The 12,157-nt window shown below is 44.0% G+C and overlaps 1 protein-coding gene across 1 annotated transcript in view; it reads left to right on the top strand.

The window, feature by feature from the left end:
- Window positions 1-6,647: 6,647 nt before the first annotated feature.
- Window positions 6,648-12,157, top strand: part of noxa1 (NADPH oxidase activator 1) — a 35,669-nt gene continuing 30,159 nt past the window's right edge. Inside the window, exons 1-2 of the mRNA XM_019860959.1 lie at window positions 6,648-6,765; window positions 9,022-9,200. Of these exons, the coding sequence (XP_019716518.1) occupies window positions 9,027-9,200 (174 nt within the window). The 5' untranslated portion in view covers window positions 6,648-6,765; window positions 9,022-9,026. The remainder of the gene's footprint in view (window positions 6,766-9,021; window positions 9,201-12,157) is intronic.

Raw genomic sequence — 12,157 nt, 5'->3', positions numbered from 1 at the left:
GCACATTTTTTACCTCTGGCTGGATTTTTAACATGTGTTTATGGATTGCATTATGAATACGCCCTGAAACGGTTCAGCTAAAGTGTTGCAAGGGCCTGTTTCAAAATAAAAGCCTCTAAAATATAAATAAGTGGACATTGATGCCTTTGATTTTAATTACATGGCTATATTCATTAGATGAAATTATTCCCTCATCATATTATTTCACGACATCACAGGTGAAAAACTCAAGGCCCGGGTGCCAGATCTGGCCCGCCACTTTGTTTTATGTTGCCCGCAAAAAGCAAATCAAAGATGTCAACTTTCATGCTTGCTAAAATCGCTACCAAAATTTCAAATTCTCATTTTGTAATAAATAAGAGTGATACTGTAAGCATTTTCTTGTTGCCAAACCCCTCATTACAATAACTTAAACAATAGATGAGTAAACCGTGATTCTTGACTTCTTTTCATGGTTTCAGTCATAACAGCCCTCCAAGGGAAACTAAAATCTGGCCCCTGACAAAAATGAGGTCGACACCCCTGCACTACCTGAATCAGGGAGTTTGATCGAATTCTGATCCGCATTTGATTCAAAGAAATAACCTCTGCATATCATCACTGTCAGTCGAAAACCTCTTTTGTTTTTTCACAACTCTTATTTGTCAGTCTCCCCTTAGGTCTTTTATTTTTACATACAGTATTATTGACCAATCTGAAGTGTTCGTATTGTCTTGTTTTCTTTTACGATGCAATGCTAATAGCTCAACAAACTGTATATGCCGTATTGTTTTCTGAAGTGACGGTTTTGGAAGTGCGAGGATTTTGACCTATGCCAGTGATATGCGGTTGCCCTTATACAGTACAGTATATTATTTCAGAGTCATCTGAAAAATGCCACTCGCCCCATCTATACCTCCCTCACCCCTCCCTGTTACCACACAACCCTTCCACGTCTGGGAGATACTGAGGTATCACATGTCACCCAGGACGTTTTGTGACGATCTGATGTAACATTTCAAAGTCAAATATCTGTATGTGGCTGGCTTAACCTCTGATTTCAAATTTCAAAAAGAATTCCCTTGCAATATCCACCATTAAGATAATCGGGCAGATGTGGTATTTCAATTTACAGTGACCACAACTGTAAAGAATAAAATAAATTGCAATTAAAGTATGCAAACACAGCGAAGGTATGGAATGAAAATGCATAACTTGGCTTGAATTATACATGATGTTTACAAGGTCAATATTTTGTTTCCATTCCCATTTTCTGATCCGCTTTATCCTCACAAGGGTCGCGGGGTGTGCTGAAGCCTATCCCATTGGTCTTCGGACAGTATGCTGATATACCCCGACCTAGTTGGCAGCAAATCGCAGGGAACACAGAGACGAACAACTATTCATGCTCACACTCACACCTAGGGACAATCTAGAGCAGGGGTGTCAAACTCAGGTCCTGGAGGGCCGCTGTCCTGCATGTTTTCCAAGTCTCCCTGTTGCAACACACCTGATTCAAATGAACAGATCATCAGCAAGCTCTGCGGAAGCCTGACATTGAACCTGTTCATTTGAATCAGGTGTGTTGCAACAGGGAGACTTGGAAAACATGCAGGACAGCGGCCCTCCAGGACCGGAGTTTGACACCCCTGATCTAGAGTGTCCCATTGGCCTGCCACTCATGATTTTGGAATGTGGGAGGAAACCCGGAGAAAGCCCATGCCGGCATGGGGAGAGCATGCAAACTCCACAAAGGAGCCGGAATCAAATCCTGCAACTCTGCACTGTGAGGCGGATGTTAGGGTTTGGATGTGACCTCAATAGCACGACAACAGGCAGGTATAGTTGAAGCCAACACTTGCCGTAGTTTATGAAAGAGTCTTAGCAAAGTCACTCAGTAAGAAGCACAAAGAAGCCACAGGGAAAATGTCCACAGGAAACGAAACCCTCACCCAGGGAGAAAACTGGGACTTACTTCAACGCTCAGGGGGAAGCACGAGGAATCCACAAGGGACTGTCCACACATAGAACAAGAAACTGCAGGTGATCCCAACAGAGGTCACTGAGGTGGTGACGGCACGAACTTGCACTGAGGAATGGTTTGTGAGCCAATTTATACCAGTCCAAATGAGCAGATTGGCAACAGGTGGGTGTTGAGCTGACGAGTATCAGGTGTGAGGTGCAGAGCACCCTGGCTGAGGAGGCTGCCTGGCTTGCCCCTCCCTAACAGCGGACATGCTAACCAGCCAACCACTGGGCCGCCCTGTGAATATTTTGTTCTTGACAAAAAGAATACAGTGTTCAAGAATGTAGTGATCAATGTGCAGGGATGAATCGGTGTAGGAGGGAGGGAGACAAGAGTGTCCTAAAGCACTGTTTAGATGTAACAGTCAAACATCTTGCGGAAAAAAATCTGTTCCTGTACTTCTCAGAACGCTCTGTAGCCTCCTGCATGAGGAGGGGGGATGGAAGGGGGTGTGTGTGGGCTGGGTTGGCTCCTTGATGATGCCAAGAACCCTCTTTCTGTATCTGCTAGAGAACACGTCTGTGATTTTGGGGAGGCCATTCCCCACAATCTTCAGAGCAGCCTTTCCCATCCTTTAAAAAGCCGTCCTTTCTGCAACCAAGTAGCCGTTGTGCTACACTGTGATGCTGGAGAACTGGACGCAATGTGCGTGCGGCTGTCTGTTCCTCCTGAAGCCCACCATCATCTCCTTGGTCTTCTTCACAGTGATGCAAAGCCATCCACCGGATGTTCTATCTCCACTCTGTTGGTGTTTCTGCTTGGCTCTCGACAAAGGCGGACGCTTTTTTTGCTCTGCTCCTGCTCCTGTTCCCCCCCTCCTTGCTTGCCACTCAGTCTATGTGCTGTCCTTGTGCTGTCTTTTCCTAGCCTCCGCCGTATTTTTCATCCTAAAAAAACAAACCATGGAATTGGTTGGCTGGTCTCTTGATGCAATCGACAAAATTTTTCTCGATGAGAAGAGCAGGCAGTGGGGAGCCTGCTTGCCCCTCGGGACATTTGCTGCTGGGCACACCTAGATCCATGGAGGAAGCGGAGAATGGTGTGCCTGTCAATACTGTCCGTTGAGGAGGAGGAAGACATCTACATTATCGGCCTTCTGATAGCAGGTATGCTGCAGTTTGGTGTTAGCAGTTTCCTGTTCTATCGCAAAATCCAACCGACGGGAGCAGCTTTATTGGAAGTGAAGAAGCTGCCGGTCATTCTCGATGGTCTAGCGCGAATGTCCAACACTCAGACTCAAGCGGTGACTGAGCTCAACCGCAATTGCGGTTCTGGAGCGTCTCCGTACGATCGACAACAGCATGGAGAAGTTGGAATTCTCGCTTCGAAAAGGAATTGAGGATTTGGCTGATCGGCGCCAGTGAAGGGATACAGCCACGGACTCAAGGCCACCTGAAATTGTTGGCGGCCGTCCCTCCAAAACAAACAATGCTATTTGGACCTCTTTCCCCTGGATGGAAGGTATGCATGGAAGCTAGTGCCCCCACCATCACCCCCTCCTTCTCGGCCATGGACTGATAAGCCAGGACTGTCTTCATGAGCAGACCTTGACGAAGCAGCTGCGGCCTGTTCACGCATACACAACCAGACAATCACACACGCATACACATCCTTATCATCACCGTCTTCATCGTTCCTATTCTTTTCCCCCGCAACGTGGAATGATCTGCGGAGCGCTCGGTGGACCGTGCAGCTAGTCAGACGGGCCGCGTCGCGGTCGCCCCCTCTCTCCTCCCCCTCCCCCTTCCCATTCATCCGCCCCTTCATTACATGTTATGTCTTGTGACTTGTTGTAACTGTCATATGCTTATTTATGTGCTCGGGTCTTTTTTTTTTTATCCTGGACTTAAATTATCCTCAGAAGAGGATAGTTCGAGCGTGTTTTTTTTCCCCTCTCCCTACCTTGTGGTTTCCTTTCTGAACTCTGACTGTAAATTTCCCCATTGCGGGACAAATAAAGGCTTATCTTATCTTACTGGGACTCATCATGATGATGCATCCCACTATCACTGTGACTTCCGCCAACTTCACCAGATGACAGCTGTGTAATTTTGCAGGACAGTCATACGTCAGTAGCGTGAGCAGGGGGTGAGCTAATCACACAGCCCAGGGAGGAGCCAGTGCTGAGGGTCATGGATGAGATGGTGGTGTGGATCCTGACAGTCTGTGGTCTGTCGGTCAGGAAGTCCAGGAGCCAGCTCTCCAGTGATAGACTCAGCTCAGGAATGTTCAGCTTTCACACCAGATTCTGTGGGATGCGCAGGAGAAAATCCAGGAACAGTAGGCGGACGTAGAAATTCCTGCTCTCCAGGGGGTGAGGGCTGTATGTAACACTTAGGAGATGGCATCATCTGTGGAAAGGTTCTTCCTGTCGGCGTACCAGTGAGGGTCTGCACTGATGTCGATGTAGTCTCTGATCTGCGTCATCATCAGCCTCTTAGAGCCCTTCATGACTACCGATGTGAGGGCAACTCGCAGATAGTCATTCAGACGTGTCACTGTAGAGGTCTTGGTTCTGGGGATTTTGAAGGCAGTCTTGAGGCAGGTCAGAACACGCTATTTGGAGTGAGGTGTTGAAAATGTCTGTTAGAACCTTGATCAGCTGGTGGGCACAGTCCCTCTGTCGGCCGCCCTAGGATATTGTCTGGGCCTTCATGTTTGACGGAGCGAAGATGAGGGACGTATTATCGGCTGGCGGTGTGAGTCTGATGTTGCGGGGTGTTGTTGGGATCCTCAAATTGGACGAAGAACCGGTTGAGGACATATGGCAGGGGGGGTTTTTTTTTTTTTTTTTTTTTTTTAGCATTGTGCATCCTCTGTGTTGTACTTTGTGATGCACTTATTGTTTTTCCACATGCTCCAAGAGTCATAGGAGGTGAAGTGGTGCTGGATTTTCTGAGCATGAGAGTATTCTTGGCACTCCTGAAGTGCTGATACCTTGTGTGCCCTTAAGGCAGCATCTCTAGCACTTCAACAGTGTCCTCACCTCTGCGTTCAGATAGGGCTTCTGGTTCTGGTAGATTGAAATGGTCTTGGTGGCAGTGACATCATCAACACAGTTTGAGATAAAGCCCAGAACGGATGAAGTGTAATCCTCCAGGTCCGCTTCCCTGAATGTATGCACACAGTCCAGCGTGTTATCCCCCAGTGTTGCTATGGCGACATCCAAGTGAAAACTTGGCAGAGTGTCTGTCAATTTGACGTGGTTAAAAATCACCTACAACCATATATAATTCCTCTGGTGCTTGAATTGCACAGAGCTAATAGTGTCATTAAACTCATGTAGCACCTCGTTCATGTTAGCTTTAGCATGCGCTCTGGAAGTGGTGTAAACAGCAGTGACAGGTGTGAATTTACGAAGCAAAAAGTGTGGCCAGCATCTAACCATCAACTGTTCAATTTCCTCGAAGCGTTGTGGGGTTTTACAAATGTCCCTGTACTCCGATTGCCTTAATGTCTATGTGTGTCCGCATTTTTGGGAGGGAGGAGAGAACAGACAATGTGGATGAACGCAGAGCGTCATCCAAAGTAAAGCTTGATGTTTTCTAGGTGTGTTGCAACCACATTAAATATTGACATTGTTTATTTTTTGTGCATTTTTAATTACACCTGGTACTAAAAATGTCAGGTTTTCCCTTCTTACAGTGATATATCCTTTGCACTGTTGCACCGTCTGCCTTGTGATTTAGCAGCACAACCAAGCACTTTCTGCACAAGCTTCACTTTGAACGAAAGGCTTTCAGAATTGTTTGTTTACATTGAATTTACTATATTTCCCCTGTTTGTTTGGGTTTTTTTTTTGTTTGTTTGTTTGTTTTCCAGAAAGAGGGAATCGGTGCACTGGAGCGGAAAAATGTTATTCTATTGGATTCCCTGGACACACGTACTTGAAAAAGAATTGTTTCTTAATTGCTTTGGAGTTGTAATATTAAACAACATATTAAAGTAAAAAAAAAAATAAATTCCAGAAAACGAGCACAATGAAGGTGTTGTATTTTCTGAACAGTACCTTGAAAAACTTTTTTTCCAGTGATCATTTTATCTGAAAAATAAAGAAAATATGGGGAAAAAGGAATACCGGTATACAGTATATCCATTTACCAATAAACTTTACCTGAATCATGGACTGGCTTCGTACTCTTTAATCTAGCAAAAGAAAATGTACCAATTTGATGCTGCATCGACCTTAATAAAAGGTGTCAGTATCTGCGATATCGGCTCTGGAGTTTCTTGGTATCGGCTCAAAATGAAAATATGCTCTATTGCACACTGCAACTGGCAAAGGCTGTGCGTGAGCTGAAGCCTATCCCATTTGGAAAAGAGACATTGTACACCCAGGGCTAGTCACCAGCCAATCACAGGGCACATGGAAACAGCTATCCATACACTCCCAAATTCACACCCAAGGACAATTTAGAGTCTTCAGTGAATGACGTTGTGTTACCATGGTGGAGGTGACAACACAGCACCGATAAGCATGCAGGTGTTCTGGATGAACAGGTTCTACTCTCTCGTGCTACTTGTGTCCATACGTTGTAATTGTCTTTGGCAGGAGTCATGTGGACAGGTGAATTCCAGAGCTTTTTTTTTTCCTCTTCAGGTGCTCTTACAGGAATGTGGTTAAATGACTTCCTTGTTGCAGGAGGGTGGAGACTGAGCTGGAGACCTGTTTCAGTAATTCTCACTTCCCTGTTTACGCGGAAAGAAAGCACAAGGCAGCAAGAAATTTTGATTCGGAAGTCAGCTCTTCACACAAGAAGGTAAAAATCTTTGATTAATGTGTTCAGTTTTCCAATTGCCGAGATGACATGTCAATTATGCACACAGTGAGGCAAAGACTATTCTCTTGTTGATTCTGAAAAGAAGCAATTACTGTCGGTGCTGTGATGTGTATGCTTTCGATAATTATTATTGTCGATATAAGTTATGTAATGTTCAAACGCGAAGAAGGAAAGTGTGTGCATCCCTTGGGTAGCTCACTTTGCCATATGATGTATTCGTATAAATATATAAACTACAACAGAGCAATAATTGTTTTCCATTGCTCATCCTGTATTTGCATTATCTTTATTGGGTGTCTTTTTTCGATGTTATTGTCTTTTTCGATCCTAATATCAAATGCAGATATAATAGTTTGATCCAGCTGTTCCCACTAAGCGTTCATGTCTGGTTTAGTTCCTTTGCTGTAATTTTGTTGTTGTTAAGTAATCTCCTCTACGTGGAGACACTTATCATGATAATGAGTTCTCATAATAATTTCAATTCACGATTCAACAACAGGCGCCCCAGTGGATGAGTGGTTAGCGCGTCGACCTCACAGTGCAGAGGTACCGGGTTCAATTCCGGGCTCAGGCCTCCGTGTGTGGAGTTTGCATGTTCTACCCGGGTCTGCGTGGGTTTCCTCCGGGTACTCTGGTTTCCTCCCACATTCCAAAAACATGCATGACTGAAGGCTGACTGAACACTCTAAATTGTCCCTAGACGTGATTATGAGTGAAGATGGTTGTTCGTCTTTGTGTGCCCTGCGATTGGCTGGCAACCGGTTTGGGGTGTCCCCCGCCTACTGCCCAAAGACAGCTGGGATAGGCTCCAGCACCACCTGCAGCCTTCGTGAGGATAAAGCGGATCAGAAAATGGATGGATGGAAATAATTTAGTTTTGGTTTTATCTGCATTTATTTGAAAGAGAAAAGAAATGTCACTTTTATTTAGAAAGCAATTAATGCTTACATGTTTACACATCTGGTTGAGTGTTTTGTTACAATATCAATAAAAAATACCAATGTGTTTTCTAAAAAATAGTTTTTCTTGTCTTTCAAAAACATAATTTCATTTAGACAATCATACTATGTGGCCGAGGATATGCGACATTTTATTTTGCACTTTCAAAATTCTATAACATTCCTTAGAAATGACAATGTTGCATTTGGTGCATTAGGGCACCATGTTGTTGAGTTTCCCTGTCATAAAGCGTACCAAAATAATTTGGACGGCCAAGTTTGTCTCCGAATTTAGTAGTGTATTTTTTCTGATAGGGGCGGCCCGGTGGTCCAGTGGTTAGCGCGTCGACTTCACAGTGCAGAGGTACCGGGTTCAATTCCGGCTCCGGCCTCCCCGTGTGGAGTTTGCATGTTCTCCCCGGGCCCGCGTGTGTTTTCTCCGGGGACTCCAGTTTCCTCCCACATTCCAAAAACATGTATGGCAGGCTGATTGAAGACTCCAAATTGTCCCTGGGTGTAAGTGTGAGCACGGATGTTTGTTTATCTCTGTGTGCCCCGCCTACTGCCCGAAGATGGCTGGGATAGACTCCAGCACCCCCCCGCGACCCTTGTGAGGATAAGCAGATCGGAAAATGGATTGATGGATTTTTTTCTGATCGACTTGGATTTTATTTCGATTTGATTTTGAAGCCAAACAGAGATTGTAAAGAGGGCTAGGATTTTTTTCTTGGTGTTTCTTCATGGAAGCAAGATGTAAAAGGTGACACCTCCAAATTATAGACTGCACTTTAAGAGCACTACTCAAGGACATCATCTTCGTTCGCACGGTGACAAGAAGATGCTAGAATGCTAAACCATGAGAATAAAAAGAGGAGACATTTATGTTCAGAGCGACTAAATACTGGTTTTATAATAATTCTAACTTAAAATGGTAATACAGTGTTAACCTTTGGAATGTTATCACGGTTTCAGCGGTGGACCATTTAATTGTGATTCTAACGGACATTAAAAGAGCATAAAAACATCTTTCTAATGTTTCAAAACTAATCATTACGCTAAAATGACGAGGGGTTTAGATTACTGTACATCAAAGTGGTCGACTCAATAGAATAGACTAAGGCAAAAGAATATTATTTCCCTTTGCTGCCAAAATGTCCTTGATCGATGAAATACATTGTGAAACTGCTCCCTTAATCTTCGCCACTCATCCTGTTTTACACCAGTACCCTTCACTGTACATGAGTACAAAGATATAAAAGATGGAATGTTAATCAAGCGCTCTTTTTGCCCTCAACAGTCAGAATGCTCTATACGGAGTTACTGCAATTGTGGAATGAGTCAGTGCATGCCATGGACAAGAAGGACTGGCAAGGAGCTCTGCAAAAGCTGGAACAGATCACCGAACCGACATCTCGCACTCTCTTCAATGCCGCATCAGCACATCTGTGTCTGGGACAGCTGGAGTCTGCCCTTGAGGTGAATTGCATGCTTTGGTATATACAGTAGGATCTTGTAAGAGGAAACCTGATTAACATACACATATATACATACAGTGTACACTGGAGTTACTGTTGAAACCAGACGTCTTACTGGCTGACTTGAAGCCAAACTAAACTTCACCTGTTCTAGGTCAATTAGGATTAGCTACCAAAAGTATTTATATTAGCGAAATGCCATAATCTGAGAATTTTTGTTTCATTACTTTCTTCAAAGTCAGAAGTTTAGATACAGTTTATTATTTGGTACCAATACTTTTAAACTGTATGTCTTGGGTAAAAGCGATAGATAGCCTTTCATTAGCTTCTAAAACGTTTAGTCTGATTTCATGTCAGTGAGAAAAAACACAGTTCTATTTTAAAGGGATCGTCAACTCCAAATTTAAATGTCTTCTCCCACTAGTCTACACATGGATTTCTGATTTTGTGGAAAATGAATCAAGCAACAAAAGCCACCTATTCAGGGGCCGGCCATTTTGCCAGTTGCTGTCCATTTAAAATGACATCACAGTTGCGCAGGGCTCATTTTAGCGTCCAATCGCCGCCGACCTGTTTTCTTAGTTTAGTCATGTTACGTTTGGAAGTCACATAATCGTAAAATCTTTCATCTAAATTAATTTGTACAAAAATTAAAAGGAAAAACAAAAGGCCAATGAAGGGGTGCATCATTGCTCCCCTGCCGCAGAGAGCACATCTCAGCGGCCGTGAGTGAACCCACAACCCCCTGGAACCATGGGCATGGATCACATAGTTTATTTACACAATGTTTATTTTGGTTTATTTCACGACAATAATTCACATCACTTACACTCACACTGGTTCTCTGCTTAGTGAGGTGTCGAAAACAGACGTGTTTCAATCTTTGTGAAGCTAATTTTAACAGTCTTGCAGTTTCACACAATTAGTTTCCATTTCCAACTGTCACCTATCTTAACATGAAATCTTGTCCCAAACGTCATGCAGAGCTATCCAAGCTGTGAATCTAACAAGTGGTGGAAGATTAAAAATACCTTAACTTGGAGCTGAGCAATGTGGCAGATTGCTGCCTTTGACACATGGTTCAAATCAAAGTCAGGAACACCAACATCCAAATTGGTATGCGCGCCCCTAATTCCAAGACACTGCTTGTGTTACCAGGTACCAAATCCCTATAAAAAAAAAATAAAAAAAAAGTGGGATGCATCAGGAAGGGGCATCTAATGTAAAAACATCACTGTGGCAAGACCTGACGAGAGGAAAATCTCACCAATAACAATAATGATCATTTTTTTTGTATGGCACTTTTCTAGATACTGAAACTCACTTTATAGGAGGTACAATAAAACACACAAAGCACCAAGGGTAGAGCATAGAGCGGTTCAGATAATGGATGGATGGATGGATGGATAATTTCGGAGGTGACTTCACAAAACTTTGCAAATTAGACATTTTTGTGAACCAGACAACCAGACACATCAACAGTACTCACCAACTGGCGGTCTGGGTTATTGGCACGAATCACACCCCTCTATCTTCAAAGAAATCGAACCAACCGGAACCTAGTCTTCATGCAGTCTCATATGTCCGGGTCTTATGCACTCGAAACCAGTGGACGAATCCCTGGAGGGTAAAATGGAAGGTCTACCCACTCTTCATTGCTGCCTAAACTAGAACACCACAAGCCCCCTATTGAAACTCGCTGTTCAGCTTACAGAGGAGGACTCCAACCTTTGACGAAACCCAGACAAGGCCCAGAGTGAGCACAAATGCTACACTGCAGCTAACTAAATTGGCCTGACCCGAAACATTCCCTCAACAAAAGTTTGCAAAAAGAACCAACCAAACAAATACTAATCAAAATGACATACAACAAGACACACAACCGCCCTCCCCCCGACACAAAATACACAACACCCAAATTAGTCCAAAGTAAACTATGTTGGAATGCATCCATTGTTAGAAAGAGGGACTACCACCTTGGTCTGCCATTCCAGAAGCGCAGTCCCTGATGTTCACTGAAATCATTCACTGCCGTGAACTTTTGTATTCATCAACTGGAACCCAACCGTTTACTGCTCCCGACGAATATGCAGTGTTTCTCAAGTACCTTTGTCAGTGAGTAGGAGTGGAAGAGGTTCTCACCCAGCTTTTCTGTGAAATTCAGATTTGGAAACCACTTTTATGTCAAACAAATCCCTGTAGATGTAGGCTTTGCATTGCAGTCGAGATTAAAGATTTAGGCGGTGAATCTTGGCTTGTCATGTTGATTATACGAAAGCCACGTAGAAAGTTTGTCACGTTGCGTGGTGGTGGTGGACCCCAAAAAGCAGGCAGGAGGGAGAAGCAGGTTGTACTTGAAGAATTGTATTGATAAAAACACAGAAAACTAAATCCAAAACAAGGTCCTAAAAACAAAACGAAGCCAAAGTATCAAACAAAAACCATGACTGAAGCTCAAAACTAATAGTAACAGAAACATGACCTAAACATCATTACAGAGCAAACATGACAGGAACCAATAAATAATGACCCGACACGGAGTGGTCGTGCCGGGAGTCCTTTTAAAGCAGGGGTCCCCAACCGCCGGTCCGCGGACCGGTACCGGTCCGCCGGGCATTTGGTACCGGGCCGCACAGAAAGAACTTGCCTTAATTCCGTTTTATTTATTTCGGAATACGAAAGATGTTTTATTTTGAAAAACTACCGGATTCTCCGTTAGATCCGTCTGTGTCACGCTTGACACACGTCAGGCCACGCTTCTCCATCACGTGACCGATTACTTCAAAACAAAACGCAGGAGCTCGCAAAGTGAGTCGAAAAAACTGCTGGAGATCGCAAATCACGGTGGCCTTAAAAGTACGTTCGAGACAACTGGATTAAAGTTATGGCTGAATACTCTGAGATCGCCACAATAGCACTGTTGCTATTTCCGACATCCTACCTGTGTGAGGCGGGGGG

The sequence above is a fragment of the Hippocampus comes genome, unplaced genomic scaffold, assembly GCF_001891065.2.
Source record: "Hippocampus comes isolate QL1 unplaced genomic scaffold, H_comes_QL1_v1.1 scaffold130, whole genome shotgun sequence".
In the NCBI taxonomy this organism is placed as follows: Eukaryota; Metazoa; Chordata; class Actinopteri; order Syngnathiformes; family Syngnathidae; genus Hippocampus; species Hippocampus comes.
This window is presented reverse-complemented; position numbering and strand designations above follow the sequence as displayed.